General features: G+C 38.1%; 2 protein-coding genes across 2 annotated transcripts in view; one reads left to right on the plus strand and one right to left on the minus strand.

Moving 5' to 3' along the window:
- Nucleotides 1-23255, plus strand: part of LOC110259269 (olfactory receptor 4C46-like) — a 949087-nt gene that overhangs the window by 143714 nt on the left and 782118 nt on the right. The gene's annotated exons all lie outside the window — the stretch shown is intronic.
- On the minus strand, nt 17548-18559 carry LOC110259270 (olfactory receptor 4C16-like). Its single transcript, XM_021083052.2, has one exon. It carries the CDS (start codon nt 18478-18480, stop codon nt 17548-17550), a length of 933 nt encoding a protein of 310 aa, XP_020938711.2. The 5' UTR covers nt 18481-18559.

Genomic DNA, 23255 nt, shown 5'->3' on the forward strand with positions numbered 1-23255 from the left:
AAAGAACTAATAGGCATCCAAATGGAAAGTCTGAGATGACATGATTTTATATATATTTAAAACATAAAAAAACTCTAAAAACTAATAAATGTATCCAGTACAGATGCAGAAAAAATATCAAAATACAAAAATTGTTTGTATCTCTTTACAGCAAACTATATGAAAAGGAAATAAGAAAAAATGCCCCTTTTATGAGAATATCAAAAAGAAGTAAATACTTTGGAAGAAATTTAAACAGTGAGCTGAAAGTCTTCTACACTAAAAACTGTAAGACATTAAAGAAAGAAATTGAAAAAGACATAAATAAATGGAAAAGAAATAAATGGAAAATAAATTTTCCAAGAAAAATATTTATTGGATCATGAGAACTAATACTGTTAAAACAGCCATACTACCCAAGACCATCTAAGATACAATGAAGTTCATATCAAACTTCCAGGACATATTGCACAGAATTAGAATATACTGTCCTAAAATACATATGGAACCACCAGAGACCCTGAGTTGCCAAAGCAATGCTGAGAAAGAAGAATAAACATGGAGACATCTCACTTCCAAATTTCAAATTATATTTCAAAGCTATAGTAATCACAAAAGGATGGTACTGGCGTAAAATAGACGCCCAAAACAACAGAACAGAATTGAGATCCCATGAATAAACCCTTGCCTATACAGTTACCTAATATTTGACAAGGTGCCAAGACACCTCAATGGGGAATAAATAGACTTTTCAGTAAATAGTGATAGGTAAAGTTATATTCACGTGAAAAAGAATGAAACTGGACCTGTATTTTATACTGTGTACAAAAATCAACACAAAGAGGAACAAGACGTAAATGTAAAACCTGAAACTGTAACAATGCCAGAAGAAAACATAGAGTAAAAGCTTATTGACATTGGTCTGCATAATGATTCTTGACTATGACACCAAAAGCTCAGGCAACCAATGTAAAACTAAACAAGCGAGACTACTTGTTTATCAAACAATTTTTTTTTATTTTTTGAAGAAAAAAGAAACATTAAAGAAACAATCAGGAATTCGCTCATGGTGCAGTGAGTTAAGGACCCAGCATTGTCACTGAAGCAGCTTGGGTCACTGCTGTTGTGGAGGTTCAATCCCTGGGCCAGGAATGTCCACATGCCACAGGTGTGGGAATAAAAAAATAAAAGCAACAACCAAAATGTGAAAAGGCAAGCAAAACAATGGGAGCAAATATTTGCAACCTTTAGATCTGATGATGGGTTAAAAGCCAAAATATATAAGAAAATCATACAACTCAATAGCAATAAAAAGTAAATAATCCAATTTTTAATTGGGTAAAGGAATGAATAGATAATTTTTGCAAGAATATATCAAAATGGCTAAGAGGCATGTAAAAAGGTGCAGAACATTATTAATTATCAGGGACGTGCAAATCAAAACCACAATGAATATAACCTCACACCTGTTAGGGGGGTCAGAATCTCTGGGGCTTTGTGGAATCTATTTGTAACCCCTTGTTATTAGTCCTTTCTTTTTATTTTTTTTTGAAAGTCCTAGTGATGGAAATCAGAGAAGCAAAAGAAATAAAAGGAATACAAATTGGAAAAGAAATAAAACTATCACTCTTTGCAGATGACATGATACTATACCTAGAAAATCCTAAAGACACCGCCAGAAAACTATTAGGGCTCATCAATGAATTTGGTAAAGTCTCAGGATAAAAAGCTTCTATAGCTTTTCTATCACAAATCCCCAGCCTATCTCCCCGTCCCCACCTGTCTCCTTTGGAAAACATATGTTTGTCAAAGTCTGTGAGTCAATAGCTGCTCTGCAAAGAAGTTCATTGCATCCTTTTTGAGAGTCCACATAGAAGTGATAGCATATGACATTGGTGTCTGGTACAAAATTAAGCCACAGTAATCAATTGCTTTTCCATATACTAACAATGAAAGATCAGAAAGAGAAATTAGGAAAACCATCCCATTTTACATTGCATCAGAAAGAATAAAATACCTAGGAGTAAACCTACCAAAAGGGACAAAAGACCTGTACTTTGAAAACTAGAACACGCTCATGAAAGAAATCGAAGACACAATAGATGGAAAAATATACCATGCACTTGGATTGGGATAATCAATATAGTCAAAATAACAATTCTACCTAAGGCCATATACAGATTCTATGCAATCCCTATCAAATTACCAATGACATTCTTTACAGAACTAGACAAAATATTTTAAATTATATGATGGAGGATAATGTGAGAAAAATGTATATATATATTATATATGTGTATATATATGTATGTATGACTGGGTCACTTTGCTATACAGCAGAAATGGACAGAACATTTTAAGTCAACTATAAAGAATTTTTAATAATTTTAAAAATAAATGAAATTTGTATGGAAACACAAAAGACCTCGAATAGCCAAAGCAATACTGAAAAGAAAAAAACAGAACAGGAGGAATCAGGCTCCCTGATCTCACACTTTACTACAAAGCTACAGTCATCAAAACTGTATAGTACCAGCACAAAAACAGAAATAGAGATCCATGGAACAGGAGAGAAAGCCCAGAAATAAACCCAAGCACCTATGGACAACTGACCTATGACAAAGGGGTCAAAAATATACAGTGCAGGAAAGATAATCTCTTCAAAATGTCGTGCTGGGAAAACTGGACAATGACATGATGTAAAGGAATGAAAATAGAACATTTTCTAATACCATACACAAAAATAGCCTCAACATGGATTAAAGACCTAAATGTAAGGCCAGATACTCTAAAACTCCTAGAGAAAAATATAGGCAGAGCAGCTCTTTGACATAAATCACAGCAACATCTTTTTTGACCCACCTCCTAGAATAAAGACACACACACACACACACACACACACACACACACACACACACAAGAGTGGGACTTATTAAATTCAAAAGTTTCTGCACAGCAAAGGAAACAATTTAAAAAATGAAAAGACAACCCACAGAATTGGAGAAAATTTTTGCAAGTGACTCAACTGACTAAATATAATCTCCAAAGTATACAAAAACTCATACAACTCAAGAACAAAAAAACAAACAAATAATCAGAAAATGGGCAGAAGACCTAAATCCACATTTCTCCAAAGAAGACATACAGATGGCCAGCAGGCACATGAAAAATGCTCCACATCACTAATTATTAGAGAAAGGCAATCAAAACAACAGTGGGGTACCATCTCAAACCAGTTAGAGTGGCCATCATTAACAAGTCAACAAACAACAAGTGCTGGAGTGGATGTGGAGTTAACGGAACCCTGCTTTGCTGTTGGTGGGAATGTAAATTGGTACAACCACTATGGAAAATGGTATGGAAATCCCTCAGAAAACTAAATCTAGAGCTACCATATGACCCAGAAATCCCATTCCTGGGCATCTATCCAAACACAATTTTCATTGAATAAGATACATGCACCCATATGTTCACAGCGGCACTATTCACAATAGCCAAGACATGGAAACAGCTTCAATGCTCATCAAGAGAAAATGGATTAAGAAGGTGTGGTACATCTCTACAATGGAATACTACTCAGCCATAAACTAGGACAAAATAAATGCCATTGGTAGCAACATGGATGGAACTAAGACTCTCATACGAAGTGAAGTAAGTCAGAAACAGAAAGACAGACAATATAGAATATCACTTACACGTGGAGTCTAAAACATGGCACAAATGATCTACCTACAAAGCAGAAACAGATCATGGACATGGAGGACACACTTGTGGTTGCTGTTGGGGGTAGCGGGAGTGGTATGGATTGGGAATCTGGGGTTAGTAGATGAAAACTTGCATTTGTAGGGGATGGGCAATGGGATCCTGCTGTAGAGCACAGGGAACTATATCCAATCACTTGTGATGGATCAGGCTGGAAGATAATGTGACATATATATATATATGTGTGTGTGTGTGTGACTTTTCTATACAGCAGAAATTGGCAAAACATTGTAAATCAAGTATAACAAAAAATTTAAATATATATATCAAGATAGCATTTTTATTTCCTTTGGACATATACCCAGAAATGGGATTGTTGAATCATATGATAGTTTGATTTTTAATTTTTCAGGAATATACAGTCTGCTTTCTACACTTGTTATACTAATTTACATTCCCACCAGCATAAGAGTTCCCTTTCCTCCACATCCCCACAAACACCTGTCTTTGTCTTTTTGATCATGGCCATTCTATTGATTCTTTTTCTAGGTACAATTAGTTTCCTAATGAGTCTAATATCCTGTGCAAATACTCTTAATTATGTTTATTGAGTTATCTCAGAAATTGAATCTTTCAAATTCAAATTTTTTAAAAGTTATTTTATTTTTGAATTTGAGAACATAATATCTAAATTTCCCCTCTAACTTAAGCATACTTATCTCTGCCCCTTAAAGATTCTTTTGAACTCTGATGAATAGTCTTTTTTTTTCTTCATCTCTACCTGGCATATGGAAGTTCCTGAGTCAGGGATTGAACTGCACTTCTGCTGACTCTGGTGGATCCTTAACCCACTGCACCACAGTGAGAACTCCTCCGGCCAGTATTTTTTAACAGCCTTCATAGATCAATCTAAGGCTTCAATGTATTTGTTTCAAGTTACATTATTTCTTCATTTCTAAAATATATTCGGCTCCACATAAGCAGAGGGGATATCTGCCTACAAGATGTTAATTGCTAATTTAAGAGTGGTGGTATGTCTACATTTGGTCTGATCTGTGATAGAGTTTTGTATATGTGTGAATATAATTTTTTTAGTCACTTTTGTTTGCAACAGAAACTCACAATTCCACATTAACATTCTTGCCTGTGAGCATCTTATAGACACCAGAAAAAGTTTCAGCCTGGTGCTCTATGTTGTTCTACTGTGCTTTATCCAAGTGAAGATTTGTGAGCCAGCTGCCATCCAATTTTACACAGATACAGGTGTAGTAGATAGAAAACCAAAATTATACAAGTCTGATTCTGAGATATGGTTGCTGTATCTCTGGATAAATCCTTTAGATTCCTGGGGCTTCTGTTATCCCCTGTGCAAAATAAGAAAGCTTTCATTTGACTCTCATCTATAATATTAAACACTATTTCTACTGTGCAATCAAATCAATTCTTTCAGCTTAGAATAGTCATCAAATGCAGAAAAGGAGTCAGAGACAAAGGAAACAAAAGCAGTAAAAGATACTCCTGGAGATACATCAAGACCTGTTTGATCTGCAAGGAATGAAAGGGAAATTTCATCTTCAAACTGTGTTTGAGGATTCCCCAGGATTGCTTTGCCTTGCTATTTTAAACATTCTTCTGTTAATGTAAATAAATAAGGGGGGAGGAATGGAAAGAAAGAAACAACTCTGCTCTTAATCTCACCACTCTTTCATATTTATTAAGGGATTCTTCACCATCTGGTGGAAGTTTAAACACTCTAGGGAGGTCACTGCAACGTACGTGTGAAAAGGGCTTTGGGACATAGTTTTGCTTAAAGGAGCTCAGAAGTGACTCTTCACACCAAGCTATAGATGTTAACGATTCCTTTAGTTCTGGGCTGGGGGTAGAATTTCACAGTGTCTTCGGGAAGCATCAGGAATTGTGTCCACCTGAGACACAGTCCAAAGATCCATCAAGTTCAAGTTCAGGGCTTACAGTCCCTACTGAACTCTGGGCTCTCCTCTACCCTTCACACCAATGTTGGGCCGGGCTTTTCCAGCTTATGGGAAACTACAGGGCTGTGTTTCCTCAGATCTGTGTGTCAGATATGGGATTAGTCTCATTATATTACTGGCTTCTCTTATATAGGAAAACTATTGATAGCAAGAATAATGGTAATAATAGAAATAACTCAAATTCACACTCAAACACATTCCCCTGTTTTACATGCTCATTCCCCTTTTGTTTTTCCTCCTGAACTAAACAAAAAAACAAAAAAAAGACAAAACTATTCCCCACTGAGACAGCCCTCCCATTTAAGAGGGCTCAAATTGTAGCAGTTTTGACAACTGTGAATTATGTTTCTTGGTTCTCATCTGGAAGAAACTAGGCATTTAAACACAAGCCTAGCAACTGTGCCTCCATTGTCCATTCTCTAATGTCCATGAGAAAGTTGTCTTTCTCTGTGAATCAGGACCCATCTCAGAGAATAGCTTCCTCCATTTCTGAGCATGTCAACCTGATAACACCTCACTTTCCTTTGAAATTATGGCATATCCTTACCCAAAATTGGGAATATACTCTCTCGTAGTCTTGTATGGTTGCACTTTATTATCTTATCATCATCTGTAAAACTATACTTTCCCCTCATTTCTGAGGACAGTATCTTGCAATTATATTACAAGTATTCAAAATATTGATATTTGATTAAATTCTCTTCTTTCACAAACCTTTCATATTAATTTAAGAAGAAAAAATATCCCACCTGTATTGCCCAGGGCTCGAATTTTGCTTTATTTTTCTCCCCTTCCTGTGATAATTTGGGTATGCTTTTCCAAAATAAAGTTGAGTGATGCCTTAAGAATTCTTTGTAAATTATTAATTTCAGTGAATCTCTGACCCACACACCTCAAAGTTTGGTCGAAGTCATGTCTTTGATGCTCCCAGTCTGCCTCTCGCCAGCTGAAACCTGCCACTTCACAGTGCTATTGGCAACAGATGCTGTTTCCTCGACTTCTTGTTGGGTCACTTTAAAGAGAATGATATAAAAGCTTAATGACTCTGGGGAAAGCCCAAAGTCATTAACCCAAAGTCTCCCTCCATAATCAGAACCACTTCAGAGAACTGACAGATTTAATTTCCAGGTGCCTTTTCAGTTTGTTTAAAAAAAAGTAAAAAAAAAAATCAACTTACTAAATTTGAAAACCAATTAATAGTTGCACCTGGAATCATAACACTAATCCAAAGCTCTTCAGTAAACATCTTCAGTAAACAGAGGTATGTAATTGTTTTTGATTGTCTTGTGCACTTGAATAATGTGCATATATAATTACATATATTTCACACAATTTGCTTGATGTGTAATATAGCATATATATTACAAAGATCTCTTTTTGGAGGTATTTATTGAATTTTAATTGTCCTGCTTTTTTAGAAGTTCCATTTGACTGGAACAGAGTGGATTCCATAGTACTATTGGGGTTCACTGTGTTTCATAGAGTCTCTGATGATTTCTGGAAAAACTGGCGGGAAAAAGTTCACTTCTAGCTCATACCTGGAATGAAACATAGTGCAGGCTTTCTTTTTTTTTTTTTTTTTTTTTTTTCACTTTTTGATTGTACCCCATTAAGGTCGACTCTTGACCACTAATATTCTTTCTTATCCCTTTCACATTCCTACCCTTTCCTGTCCCCTCATTAATGCTTTATTTTCTGTCTCCTCCCTGCCTTCCCCTCCCCTCCTTCTTCCTTTGTAATACAATGTCCAAAAAGAAACTGGTTCATACTTTGAGAGGGAATTTATGAGCTGTCCACTGCAGATGCTTTCCTGATTTCATTGGGCCTTCTAATAGAGACTATGCTTTCCTTTTCCAAACCATCTGAACAGCTAGGCAAGAGAAAGGTAGATTCGGCTCCCCTTCGCCCCTGCTTAAAAGCTTCTATGGTGCTATTATGACCAACTCTTTGAGTCAGGTTCGGATCAAAAGCAAAGGGAAGCTTTGTTCTTCTTCTTCTTATTATTATTAATAGTTCTTTTTAAGGCTGCACCCCTGCCACATATGGAAGTTCCCAGGTTGGGGGTGGAATTGGAGCTGCAGCTGCCAGTCTATGCCACAGCTGCAACAACTCAGGACCCCAGCCTCATCTGTGACCCACACCACAGCTCGAGGCAACACGGGATCTGTAAACCACTGAGCGAGGCCAAGAATGGAACAGGCCTCCTCAAGGATACTAGTTGGGTTGGTTCCTGCTGAGTCACAACTGGAACTCTGGAAGCCATTTTCTTTGATCAAAGAACAGAAACGCACCAGCTGGTTCTCTAGAGCACATGCTCTCCTAAACAGAGAGGCGGTGGGCGGGGTTCTCATGGAGGGGGAGGGAAGTGGGCCAGGTTTTCTTCATTGGGGAGGGGAGGAGGCCGAGTTCTCATCAGCGTGGGTGCGGGGGTGCAGTGTTCTCATGAGGCCAGCACAGCTGAGCAGCTCACGCTCCAGGCCTCAGTGCTGCACCACAATTGCAGGGCCCCTTCGCTCTCTTGAATTGCGGTGTCATACCCAGGGCTTCAGCACAAGGTTGCTGGGCTGAGGTGTGGCAAGGCCATTTCACAGGAGGAACTCTGGTCCAAAGCGCCAGGTGCCAGGGCTCCATGCACAGTACTCTGCTCTTGGGCAAGGAAAACAGGAGTGAGCACAAAGGCAACAAAAAAGGTGAGCCTGCATTTTATTAGCAGATTCTGTTTTCATTTCTCAATAGTTGTTAATGGGCTTTGCTGGTGATGCATCCTCTCTGCCTTCTGTCCTACTCCTCATCCTTAAGGGGCGCTGAGGGGCAAAGGTCCATTTTCTGTAACATCTTCCTGCTGATTTCCAGGAGTGTCATTGCCACACCTAAGGAGCAGAACTTTGCCTCCACTGCCTTTAGATGTGTGTGTTTGTTACCAGGCTTCAGCCCTAAGCGTTGGTCTCTATTTTTCTAGCCTTTTGAAGAGAAAGGATGTCAGATACTTGGAAACATGAAGCTATCTCAGTCTTTGGCCTGTTGGCAAGTGTGCCTTGATGTGGAAACCCACTACTGGGGCCTGAATCTCCCTGGTTCCACTTGTGTTATTTTTTGGAAGAGACGCTTCAGGTCAGAGAGAGGTTTCCACAAGCAGTCTAGGGGATCCATTGGAACCACACCCCAGAGTGTTTTTCTGGAGGTTGGGACTGGGATTCCCTTCTTCACTGGGATCTGATGTCCCCATGGAGTGATCCTGGGAAACTTGAGGCAGAATGGGAGGTTAGGCTCACCGAGTGGGGTTGTTCCACTTAGGGGTGAGCTGCTGGTTGCCCATGGTTTTAGGTGTATCCCAGCTCCTGGCCATAAGGAGTGTAGGGCCAAGTGGGTGGTTGCAGGCAACATCTAATTAAAATACTCTGTGAGGGCTTTCCTGGTTTCTTCTACCTGGAAGGCATACTTGGGTTGAGTCCCCATGGGTGGTTAGTCCAGATTCCTGTGCCAACTGGTTGACTTAGAGGGCAACAGCCAGAGGTGGACTTGGAGAAGGGCTCCAAGCCTAGTGCTTGATGTTCTACTATAATAGAGTTAATACAGCTTGCACTGAGATTTCCATTGGGAATACTCCCTAAGTGGTATTATAGCAGTCCATGGCCATATGCAAGCATCCATGTGTTTGTTGCATGGGTCAGACCAGCTAATTAAATGGCACAATTATGGGGAACTGGAATCCTTCAAATCTTTTATAGTTGCTTTTATTTTTGAAATTCATTTTAAAATATGATTTTAATTTTCTAATTTGTGATGTAGGGGCCCTTCTTATAGAACAATTTACATGAGTTTTTTTCAGATGCTGCATATACATATATTCCAATGATATATTTGAAGAATAGGGAAATAATCATAAGATAGATTCACTGACTTGCTACACCTACTCAGAGACAGTCTTGCACCAAAACTGAATTTATGATGTGGCCTTCAGAAGCCTTCCCTCTGGCTGGAAGATTATGATATTATTTCAGGTGACAGATTAGATATTGCCATCAATCATTCTCAAGAAGTTTTGAGTATTCATTCCCCTTTCCTCAACACATGGTCCCAAACTGATCCCTTGTCAACCTCTCCTCTCTCCCAGGAAGCCCATGCATCTTCCTGTAATTTGCTATAACCCATAATCCTGTCCAAGCTCCATGGAAATGGCAACCAGTGGAGGCTGCCAAAATATTGAGCCTCAGGTTCCCTTTCCAAATCCAGAATATCTTTACCAGAGTTAAGTTCTTCCCACCAAATAAATCGAACCGTTTCAAGGTCCGTTCCTCCAAAGTGTTTTCCCAGCTCTCACAAGTTCATCTTAATGAAGTCCTGCAGACACATTGGGGGTGTAGGCTACTTCCTTTCATATTCAGAGTTTTACCTGTGTTATGCTGAACTTTGATTCTATGTATTGGTCTGGATCTAATGAAGGTTGTGGTATCTGATGTTGAGCAGGGAACATGTGTCCTTTGAGAATCCTGTTTCAGGTGAAGTCATTGCTCATTCTCCAGTCAAGGGAACACTTATTTTGGAGCAAGGGTAAAGGAAGGACTCTGCCAGCCCAAAGGTTCAGAGAATTTAAAGGTTCAAGGTCTCAGCTTTTCTCACCTTGAGACACCTCAGACACATGGAACTATAGTAGCACCTAGGACTTTTGTCCCTGATGGGTAGCCCTGTGCTCTGTGCTTGGCTGCTGGATAAGATGCCATGTTGTAGTTCACATGGAACTATTTTGTAGATTGGAGGCAGGTGACCTTTCTCAAGCTACATGCTGTTTGTTTCCCGCTAACCCAACTACTGCGTCTTTGTGTATGACTCAGAAATTAAATTGTAGAATACAATGTTGATCATTTGAAATTTTAATCATTATAAGTAGGGATTTAAAGTCACTGTAATATACTAATTATTAATAAAACATTGAAGTGTTTTCCATTTAGGGGGAAGAAGTGTTTTATTAATTTTCATTTATTTATTTAGTTAGTTATGTATTTTTTTCTGCTGTACAACATCGGGAGCAAGTTATACATACATGTACACAACTTTTTCCTCCCATTGTTGTGTTGCAATGTAAGCATCTAGACATTAGGTCCTTACCTAATATCTTTGTAAATCCATTCCAGGACCAACAGTTTGCATCTGTTAACCTCACCCTCCCAATCCCTCCCACTCCCTCTTTCTCCCCCTGGGGCAGACACAAGTCTATTTTAAAGTCCATGAGTTTCTTTTCTGTGGAAACCTTCATTTGTGCTGTATATTAAATTACAGTTAAAAGTGATATCATAGGTTATTGGACTTTCTCTGACTTATTTCAGTATGAAAATGAGTGAAATAGTTTCATCTCTGTTGCTGCAAATGGCATTATGTGGTTCATTTTTATGGATGAGTAGTATTCTATCGTGTACATATAACACATCTTCCTACTCCAGTCATCTTTCAATGGACATTTGGGTTGTTTCCGTGTCTTGGCTATTGTGAATAGTGCTGCAATGAACATGTGGGTGCATGTATCTTTTTTAAGGAGAGTTTTGTCTGGATATATGCCCAAGAGTGGGACTAGTGGGTCATATACGGTAGTTCCACATAAAGTTTTCTAAGGTACATACGTACTGCTCCCCATAGTGGCTATACCAGGTTACATTCCCACCAACAGGGCAGGAGGGTTTGCTTTTCTCCACAAGCCTTCCAGCCCTTGTTATTAGTGGACCTATGAATGATGGCCCTTCTGACTGGTGTGAGGTGGTATCTCATGGTCGTTTTGCTTTGCATTTCTCTTATACTCAGGGGTGTTGAGCATTGTTTCATGTGCTTGCTGGCTGTCTGTATATCTTCCTTGGAGAACAGTCTATTCAGGGCCTTTGCCGATTTTTCCATTGGGAGGTTGGCTTTTTTGCTGTTGCGTTGTATAAGCTGCTTGTGTAACCTAGAGATGAATCCCTTGTCCGTTGCATCGTTTGCAACTCTTTTCTCCCATTCTGTAAGGTGTCATTGTGTTGTCGTTTTGGTTTCCTTTGCTGTGCAAAAGCTGGTTGGTTTGACTAGGTCCCACTGGTTTCTTTTGGCTCTTCTTTCTGTTGCCTTGGGAGACTGACCTGAGAACATGTTCATGAGGTTGATGTCAGAGAGTGTTTTCCCTAGTTCTCCTCCAGGAGTTTGATGGTGTCTTGTCTTCTATTTAAGTCTTTCCACCATTTTGAGTTTATTTTGGTGCATGGTCGGAGGGTGTGTTCTACTTTCACTGCTTTGCATACAGCTGCCCAGGTTTCGCAGCAATGCTTGCTGAATAGACTTTCTTTTTCCCATTTTATGCTCTTGCCTCCTTTGTCAAAGATGAATTAACCAGAGGTGTCAGGGTGTGTGTGGGTTCTCTATTCTGTTCCATTGGTCTGTCTGTCTGTTTTGATACCAGTACCACACTGTCGTGACGACAGTGGCTTTGTGATATTTCTTGAAGTCTGGGAGAGGTATGCCTCCGGCTTGGTTTTTGTTCTTCAGAATTGCTTTGGCCATTCTGGGCCTTTTGTGCTTCCCTATAAATTGTTGGATTGTTTGTTCTAGTGCTGTGAAAAATGTCATGGGTATTTTGTTGGGGATTGCATAGAATGTGTAGGTTGCTTTGGGTAGTATGGCCATTTTTACAATATTGATTTTTCCACCCCATGAACATGGACTATCTTTCCATTTCTGTAGATCCTCTTTAATTTCCTGGATTAATGTTTTATAGTTCTCCGCATATAAGTCCTTTACCTCCTGGGCCAGGTGTATTCCAAGTTATTGATTTTGGGGGGTGCAGTTTCAAAAGGTATTGTATTTTCGTATTCCTTTTCTAACATGTCATTGTTAGGATGGAGAAATGAGGCTGGTTGCTGAATGTGAATCTTATATCCTTCTACTTTGCTGATTTTGTAAATGAGTTCAAGTAGTTTTGAGGTTGAGTCAGCTTTTCATTTTCTGGCCACGCCTGTGGCATGCAAAAATCCTCAGGCCAGGTATATAATCTGAGGCACTCTTGGAAAGGAGTTCCCTGGCGGCTCAGTGGATTAAGGCTATGGTGTTGTCACTGCTGTGGTTTGGGTCTCTGCTGGGGTGCAGTTTCGACCCCTGGCCTGGGAACTTCTGCACACCCCATGCAGCCAAGAAAAAAATAAACAGATAAACTTGTAATGATATCTGCCCTATGGTCTTTTGTTTTGTAGAAATGATTACTAGGTTTCATGTTTATCTAGTTTAACAGCTTTATTGAGATAGAATTTATATACTGTATTATTCACTCGTTTGAAGTGTATAATGATTTTTAGTATAGAATCTATGCAAGCATCAACATGACCTAATTTTACAACCTACATTTCACTCCCCCAAGAACCCCATATCCATTAGTAGTCACTCCTCATTCCTCTCTACTCCTGTTACCAGCGGCCCTAGTCAAACCTTAATCTATAAGGATTTTCTTTTCTGGACATTTTTACCAAAAAAACAATCATGCAATATGTTGTCTGCTGTAACATTCTTCTTTCACATCACATAATATTCCTAAAGTTTCATTTATGATGTGGTAAGAATCAGTATTTCTGTTTTATTCCAAATAGTCTTCTAGGTCTTGGATGTGTCATTTATCCAGTCGTCAGTTGATTGACCTGTGGATTGTTTCCCCATCGTGGCTATTGTGAATGATGTTGTGGTGAACATTGGTGTGCATGTATCCTTGTGAATATATATTTTCATTTCTCTTGGGTAGAGACCTTGCTGGGTCATTGTTATTATGTATCCTTTTGAGGAACTTCCCAACCATTTTCCAAAGTGGCTGCATCATTTACATTCTCACTAGCAATATAGAACAACTCCACTTGTTCTACATACACACCAGTACTTATCACTCTGTATTTTTTGATTCTAGGCATCTAGTGGGTATGAAGCTTTATCTCATTATGGCTTAGGGTTGCATTTCCTAAAGATGGAAGTTGTTGACCTCTCTTATCTGCTTTTGCCCATGTGTTGGTTTGTTTGTTTGGCTGAGGCCACAGCATATGAAAGTTGCCAGGCCAGCATTTGAACTCATGCCACAGTAGCAACCCAAGCTGCTGAAGTTACAATGCTAGATCCTTCACCAACTGTGTCAGAAGAGAACTCCACTTTGGGCCATTTGTATATATTCAGTGGACATATGCTTAGTCAAATGTTTTGGCATTTTTTGACTGAGTTATTGTCTTTTTATTAATAAGGAGTTACTTATATAATCTGGGAACAAGTTGCTTACAAATGATTTGCAATTATTTTCTCCCAAACTGTGGGCTGGCTTTTCACTTCTTTGATAGTAACATTTTTATTACCAAAGTGTTTCACTTTGGTGAAGTCCATTGTAGCTGTTAAAAATTACTATTGGGTACCAATTTTCAAATCACATTTCTGTATATCTTTATTTGTGGAATGATAGTCTTAATAACAGGTGCTCTTCTGCTTGTTTTCTATAGAAATTATCACTAGATTTGATGAATTGTTTTTTAGGGAGACTTAGTAAGTGTTTTCAATACAATTCTTTTTCTGAGCTAGATTTTATGAAAATGATACAGATTTTAAACATATGGTTTGATGACTTTTGATAAATGTATATATTCATGTAACTATCAACAAATGTTTGCTCTAGAATACTTTCATTAACCCCCAAAGTTCTGCCAAGTCCCTTTTTCAATCTGTTCCCCTGATGCAACTGTTCTGAATTGTATCACTCTTTTAGTTTTCCCTATTCATGAACTCCATATAAATTGAATCCCAGCATTGACTCATTTGTGCATGCTTTCTGTTTCTGAGCTTCATGCTAGGGCATCCCTAATTAGTCCATTGCTTTTCTGGGTTGAAGTTTTTTTCTATTATATCTATTCTGAAAATTTCTGTCTTTTAAATATAGCATGTTTGCATATAATGTGATTGTGAAAATGTGGGGGTTTAAGTTCATCCTGTTGCAGTTTACTTTTGCTTTGTCTCCTTTATTATGTTCTCTCTTTCCTCTCTTCTTTTGAGCTGAGCAGGTGTTTTTTGTTTAGCATCCAATTTCGGTCTTCTCTCTTGACATCTTTATTGTCATAGCTTATATTTTTTAGAGGAGTTTTAGATTCACAGTAAAGTTGAGCATCAGACACAGAGATATCCAAGGTATGCCCTGTCCCATTCACACACTGCCTTCCCCATTTGTAACAACCCACAGAGGGATACATTTGTTCAGTCGATGCAGTTACACTGACACATCACTCTCAGCCAAAGCCCAGAGCTGACATTAGAGTTGACTCTTGGTGTTGGGCCTCACATGGATATGGACAAATGTATAATGACACATATCCAGCATCCACCATTATAGGCCCATATGGAAGAGTCTCACTGCTCCACCTGTTCATCCATCCCTCCGCTGTGACCCTTCACCACCACTGAACTTTTTATTCCCTCCATAGTTTTGTCATTTTCAGATTGTCATACGATTACCATCACACAGTTTTTTAATCCTTTCAGATTGGTTTCTTTTACTTAGTAACATGCATGCAAGTTCTCTTCATGTCTTTTATGTCTTCATAGTTTTTCTTTAGTGACACTGATTCATATGTGTCTGGATATACCAGTTTTATTGAAGGACATCTCAATTGCTTCTGAGTTTTCTCAGTTAAGAAGAAAACTGACCTAATCAAACTGACAAGCTTTGGCACAACAAAGGAAACCACAAGAAAACCAAAAAGGCAGCTTACAGAATGGGAGAAAATAGTTTCAAGTGATGCAATGGACAAGGGCTTAATCTCTAAACTATACAAACAACGTATACAACTCAAGAGCACAAAAGCCAACCACCCAACTGCAAAAATGGGCAAAAGGCCTGAATAGACATTTCTCCAAAGAAGATATACAAATGGCCAACAAGCACATGAAAAAAATGCTCAACATCCCTGTTTATTAGAAAAATGCAAATCAAAACTACTCTGAGGTACCACCTCCCACCAGTCAGAATGGCCATCATTAGCAAGTGCACAAATAACCAATGCTGGAGGGGATGTGGAGAAGAGGGAACCCTACTACATGGTTGGTGGGAATATAAATTGGTACAACCACTAAGGAAAACAGTATGGAGGTACCTCAGAAAACTAAATATAGAACTACCATATGACCCAGCAATCCCATGCTTTGAGATATCTCCAGACAAAACGTTCCTTTAAAAAGACACATGCACCTGTTTGTTCATTGAGCCGCTATTCACAATAGCCAAGACATGGAAACAACCTAAATGTCCATTGATAGATGAATGAATTAGGAAGATGTGGTATATATACACAATGGAATACTACTCAACCATAACAAAGAACACAATACTGCCATTTGCAGCAACATAGATGGAACTAGAGACTCTCATACTAAGTGAAGTAAGTCAGAAAGAGAAAGACAAATACCCCATGATATCACACATCTGGAATCTAATATATGGCACAAATGAACCTTACCACAGAAAAGAAACTCATAGCCTTAGAGAACAGACTTGTGGTTGCTAAGGAGGAGGGGATTGGGATGGACTGGGAAGCTGGGCTTAATAGATGTGAACTGTTGCCTTTGGAGTGGAGAAGCAATGGGGTCCCGCTGTATAGCCGTGGGAACTTTATCTAGTCACTTGTGATGGAGCATGATGGAGGATGATGTGAGAAAAAGAATGGATATATGTAGGCATGACTGGATCTCTTTGCTGTACAGTAGAAAGTTGAAAGAACACTCTAAAGCAGGTATAAGAGAAAAAATAAAAATCCTTTTTAAAAAAGGAAGAAAACTGCTATAAAAGTGCATTCAGATTTCTGTGTGGCCATAAGTCTTCAATGCCTTTGGGAAAATGCAAAGGAGTGTGATTCCTGGATGGAATTCACTGTCCACACCCATGATATAACATACCCATATAAGTTTCAAAGCATAAGATCCTCCCCTGAGTATATCATTATTTACTTTAACCTATTAATAGGTTAACATTCACTAACTTCAACTGCTTACACTCTCTGCTTCCCAACCATGTAGATGTATCACCCTTAATTTGGGCCCTCAATTGTATAATTGCAATAACTGAATCTTCAAACACTAAAACTTGTGAAATTCAAAAGAAGCCTGTGCCACCTCCACATTCAGAAGGAATCAAATTGGTAACATCAATTTTACCCAAAGAATACCACTTTAAGTATAAATCCAATAGTCAACGCCTTTCTAAAGTCAAAAAACTACTTCAGAAGTAGAATTTTGTCTTTATATTTTGCCACTGTTAGAAGAACCTAAGGAAACATACGGTAAGAATTCAAATTATACCACACAAAGGTTGAAAATCTGTCATTTCCAACAGTAAGATTCTCTCTGACTTGAACATGGTACTTTATGCTGAGTCAGGAAGAACATTCAAGTTGAAGGTCCGTGTTCTGACAGATGTGACCATAGTGTCTAATAAATAAAACTATTGGAAAAATGTCAGTCAGGCTTTTGGAGAGAACCTCTTAGGCTGTGGATGTAAGCATTTAAAAGTGTAAATATAAACAGAGAAGACAAGAAGTCAACATGAAGGATGACAGTGAAAACATTAGCTCAAAACCACTGTTAGGCAGGCGGGGAGTGGGAGCAGGGAAACGGCAGTGAAAAACAACTAAAAAGCAATGAATCTTACATTCCTGTTTATCCCTGGTATAAAATTGAAAACTGAACAGTACCTAAAAACGAACACTAATCAGCATATGTGTTCACAGTGCTTCTTTCTCTGAAGGAAACTGACACTAATACCTATGATAGGATTACATTAACACAATAAAAGATAATACTCTCCAGGGAAAACTGGATCAATCTAAGTGGTGATGAAAACCGTTGAAACTTGTATTCATTTTTTGTCACCTGAGATAAACTGCTTGCTCCATAGCATTCTCATGGCGTTTTTCACTTCTGCATTCCTCAGCATATAAATCAGAGGGTTGAGCAGAGGGGTTCCAACTGTATAAAACACAGCTATCATCTTATCCATGGGGAAGGTGGTTGCAGGGCGTGTGTATATAAATATGCAAGGACCAAAGAAGAAGATGACCACAGTGATGTGGGAGATGCAGGTGGAGAGGGCTTTTTTCCTCCCCTCTGCACTGTGGTTTCTCAGAGAATACAAGATGATGACATAGGAGACCATCAGCATGACAAAACTCACTGTACAGATGGCTCCACTGTTGGACACCAAGAGTAGGTTGGTCACATAGGTGTCTGCACAGGCAAGTTTCAGCAAAGGCTGCAAGTCACAGAAATAGTGATCAATCACATTGGGACCACAGAAAGGTAAGCTCAGGGCCAGAAAAATCTGGGCTGAAGAATGCACACAGGATCCTACCCAGGCCACAGCCATCAGCACACCACAGACCCGGTGGCTCATGATGGTTGTGTAGTGCAGGGGCTTACAGATGGCCACATAGCGGTCAACAGCCATGAGGATAAGGATGAAGATCTCCAGGCAGCCAAAGAAATGGGATGAAAAGACTTGCACTATGCATTCATTAAAAGAGACAGTGGCATTTTTCAAAAGGGCATCTGCAATCACTCTAGGAGCAATGGAAGTAGAGAGGAAGGTATCAGTTAAAGATAAGTTGAAAAGGAAGAAGTACATTGGACTCCCAAGTGCCCGACTGGTCCTGATGGTAGTAATAATCAGCAGGTTACCCATCAATGTCCCCAAGTAGAAAATCAAGAAAGTGACAAACACTATTTTCTTCTTAACAGGATCCTGTGCCAACCCAAGTAGAAGGAACTCAGTCACATTATTGTTCAGCTGCATGATTTCATGAATGAGGAGAAGGGATGTGTGTGAAATGGATTATCTGCAATAAAATAAAGAATTACAATATGGCATGATCTATGCTACTATGAAACATTTTAAGTCAATATAAATATTGCTTATGAGGCATATTCTAGCTGTGGTTTCCCAATAATTTGTTTGTGTCTTCTAACTAATAATGCTTTGTTTCTCAATTTGTAATGACCACTACATAGGGTCATGTTGAGCCTCATATAAGCTTGTGGATGGTAAACTCTCTTGTAAAACTCTTTAACTGCAATCCCTTGTTAGATTTGACATGGTTAATTTTTTGAATATATAGTTAATATATATGGCTCATTTCATTATTTGCTTTGTTATCTTTTGGCCATATTCAATACACACTGAATCCCGTGTTTGCCTTGTGCATCATTCATCATTTAGAATATATTTGGCTGCCTTAAAGTAGTACCCCAGCCTTGGCACCTAAAAGATACCTTGTTTCATTCATTTATCCTTTTCATATTTGATATGTATATATTTTTTAAACAGTATGTCATTTATAAATATAAATGTGCTTCATCTCTTCCATACAAACTCTCTCAGATCTCCAGCTTGAAAAGAGGAAAGACATATTACCTTCAAATAATCTGTTGCAAACGTCAAGCATCTTTATATGCAGTCCTTGGCATATATAATGAACAGAAGGAATATTCTTTGTTATTTGATGATATCTCAAAAATAACTCTTGCTATTTTTTCATTCTCCAATTTGAAAAGCATGTTTTAGAACACTCAGATTTCCTGAAGTTACACTTCTAAATGAAAGGGAGGTCATGTTTTAGAAAATCAAGCTTTTACTTAAGCATGTTACCAATGGGGTGGTTTTCTTTTGGGTGAAGATGTCACCTGGCATTTGGTGTAGGGTCTGATCATAGTGATATTCCCAGTGCAATTCATCTCATTCTGGAATCTGAAAACCCCATATTCCTAGAACAGAGAAAAGAGCAGAAGAAGGAGGGAAATTCATTTTCCAAAAGAGTCAGAATAGATAGTCAGTAACTGATGTCTTTGTTCCATTTGTTTTGTCCTAGCAAACAATTATTCAGCTTGAAATGTCCCTTCTTTCAGTGAAGAGTTTGTTTTATTTCACATTTAGAAAGAACTGTTACTGTGGGGTCATTTCCAAGACCAGATTTTTTTTCGTTCGTTCTTTCTTGTGAAGATGATGCTGGCAGTGGCACTCTATGAAAGTAAAAATATAGACTGGAATGTAACATATTTAAATATAATCTGGAAGATGTGCTTATTCCAATCTGCTTCTCCTCTATCCTATCCAACCTTCAATATGTTGTCTCTAAGTTGTGAGCAGCCACGGCACAGATTATGATAAGCTAACTAGGCACGAGATTTCCTTTAAACATTTTTCCCTTCCAGAGGGAATTTTCTTCTCTTCAACAGAGATGAAATGCCTCTCATTTCTCCAAAAATACAAAACAAAACAAAAACCCCTCTTGGGAAAAGGTCTAATCAAGTTATTCACTTTGGGTTTGGGTTTCCAATTATTTAAAAAAATATCTCTGGATTTATACATAATCTTAAGGAAACAGAGTCTTGGTGTTGGTATCTTAATCATGTCAATAAGCTCTTTCCTCCATTATTAATTTAAAAGTGACATATCATAAAGTATTGAAGCTTAAACTATGTAGGCACTAAAGGCAAGATGATGGGATAGTCTCTGTCACTTCAATATTGCTTGATGTTGGCCACTCTTTTGAATATACAGTTTTCTGTTTGTATGTTACCAAATCTATTTCCCTATCCTTTGCTAGGACAAGAATATTTCTTTTATTTTACATTTGTATTTCCACATTTAAGATAAACTAAGATTCATAAATACATATGATACATGAAAAATAATTATGTGTCCCCATCAAATATTTGGTATCACAAAGACATGGATATTGCCACTCATATCTGGAGAAGAAGGAGTGAAATTAGTTTTCCAAAAAGCCCATTTCTCTACATTCAAGTTTCAAGCACTCCAGACTACATTAGCCACATATTTAATAATTTATATGAAAAACCTTTTCTGTGTCCTCAAGTACATGTCAGTGGTTCTCTTTGTATCCTACAAAAGGGAATTTTAACCTATTTTGTAATCTACAATATTTTAAAATCTAGAAACGGCTGTAGTTCTCCAGTGAACTATATTAATGTTTTTGTATAATCAGGATCTGTCCTTGATGCAGTGCGAGCATGTAAAAATCAGTAGAAGGATCAGATGAGATCTCTATCATGTAAGTAGTGTACTAGCTAAAGATTAAAAACACATAGGTGTAGAGTATCCACACTCATCTTGCCCTCTCTTTTCTTCATGGAATGCCTTTCCATTTCTAGCTGTTGAACCTTCTAGGAACTTCAGGACCAACATGCTAAGAAATATCCTCTAGAAGGCCTTTAGTGATTACCTGTGAGAGAGGAAATGTATCCTTCTGCTCTCTAAAGGCCTTATGTATAACATTTCTTGCAGTATTACATCATATAGCTTACAACAAGAATGTGTGTGTTTATTTTAGCTGCCTTCCTGGAATAAGAATATGAGAAAACTTTATGTTCTTCAGATATTATTTTCCGCACTTCCAACCCAATGCCTTGTGACGTGTAGATGCTCAATAAGAACTTTTAAATTGAACATTTTCTACAACCTCATAAGAAGTAATATTTACCGTATTGTTTTAGCATTTTGCTGATTATAAGCCACATTAGTATTATGAACTTGAGGATATCTTTTGTCTATCATGTATGGTAGATAAACAAATATGCTCCAATTTTATATAAGCAAAAAATAAAGAAGAAAACAAATAAAATGATGAAAATAATCTGTCACTTACAGTTAGAAGACTCTCTGAATCATCATCACATCTGCCTACCCTTTTTGTTACCAGCTTTATTACAGAACACTGGGGAGAAAAAAAAAAAAAACGCAAAATGATTCATTCCTGAATTCCATTGGGAATACTCTAAGATTTAATGATGTAAGTTATTAATGTCCCAGAGTTTATTCCCCAAAGTTTCTGTTCAGTCAGATTCATCCTAGATATAATAAACTCAACTTTTAGTTTGTCCACTTATCCTATAAACATAGCAAGTTAATCCACATCATACTCAGGAATCTGATACAAACAAGGATTCCTAGTTATCATTTCCCTTGGCCTAAAAAAAAAAAAAAAAAGAAGGTATCCAGGAGAATGAAGATCAAGAGAGTGCTGGAGGACAGGAAAAAGAAGAAATTATGTCACTGGTAGAAGCGAAAGTGGACCAATAAAATCTACCATATTCTCACCCAGTGCCCTAAATTACACAATCCTGCATCAGGACATAAACTTTGCTAGGTCTTATGTTTTTGTTTTTTTTTTTTTTACAATCACAATCCAGGGGAAACACTGGTGCCTGAAACCAGAGGTTCTATTCTATGGGCTCCAGACATTCATTAACAAGGAATGACAGACATATAGAAAATACTCCAATGATGAATATATATTTGGACCTATTTGGGCAAAACTGGATATGTCTCATATTTGCCAATTTCATTTCCATTTATTTGTTAATTCATGTTATAAAAAACATATATTATGGAGTTCCCATCATGGTTCAGTGACTAATGAATCTGATTACGAACCATGAGGTGGTGGGTTCAATCCCTGGCCTCACTCAGTGGTTAAGGATCCGGTATTGCTGTGAGCTATGGTGTAGGTCACAGACATGTCTCAGATCCTGCATTGCTGTGGCTCTGGGCCAGGCCAGCAGCTACAGCTCCAATTAGACCCCTACATGGGAACCTCTGTATGCTGTGGATGCAGCCCTAGAAAAAAGACCAAAAAAACAAAGACATATATTAAAGGAATCAATTTCAAAATAATCATGTTCACCACATATACAAAGACATAACTCATGGCTTTTATTTTTGGAATTTTTCATTATAGTTGATATGCAATGTTCAGTCAGTTTCTCCTGTACAGCAAAGTGACCCTGCCATGCATATATATATACATTCTTTTTCTCATATTATCCTCCATCATGTCCCATCACAAGTGATTGGATATAGTTCGCTGTGCAATACAGCAGGACCTTATTGCTTATCAAATGTGAGAGTTTGCCTCTACTAACCCCAAACTCCCTGTCCATCCCACTCCCTCCCCCTCACCCTTGGCCACCACAAGTCTACTCTCTATGTCCATGAGTTTGTTTCTCTCATGTAGATAGGTTCATTTGTGCCATATTTTAAGTGCTACACGTAAGTGCTATCATATGGTACATGTGTGTTTCTGACTTCACTCAGTATGAGAATCTCTAATTCCATCCATATTGCTTCAAATGGCATTATTTGTTATTTTTCATGGATGAGTAGAATTCCATTGTGAATATGTACTACATCTCCATAATGCATTCATCTAGTGTTGGACATTTAGGTTTTTTCCACGTCTTGGCTATTCTGAATAGTGCTACCATGACAATTCGGGTACATGTGTCTTTTTGAAGGAAAGTTGTATCTGTATGTATACCCAGGAGTGGGATTTCTGGATCATATTATAGTTCTATATGTAGTTTTCTGAGGTACCTCCATACTGTTTTCCATAGTGATTGTACCCTTTACATTCCCACCAACAGTGAAGGAGGGTTCCCTTTTCTCCACATCCTCTCTAGAATTTGATATTTGTAGACTTATTAATGATGGCCATTCTGACAGGTCTACCTCGTAGTAGTTTTGATATGCATTTCTCTACTAATCAGGGA

The sequence above is a fragment of the Sus scrofa genome, chromosome 2, assembly GCF_054392235.1.
Source record: "Sus scrofa isolate SSC_HxYL_T2T_F1_AM1 chromosome 2, Sscrofa_HxYL_maternal_Yorkshire_Landrace_v2.0, whole genome shotgun sequence".
Taxonomy (NCBI): domain Eukaryota; kingdom Metazoa; phylum Chordata; class Mammalia; order Artiodactyla; family Suidae; genus Sus; species Sus scrofa.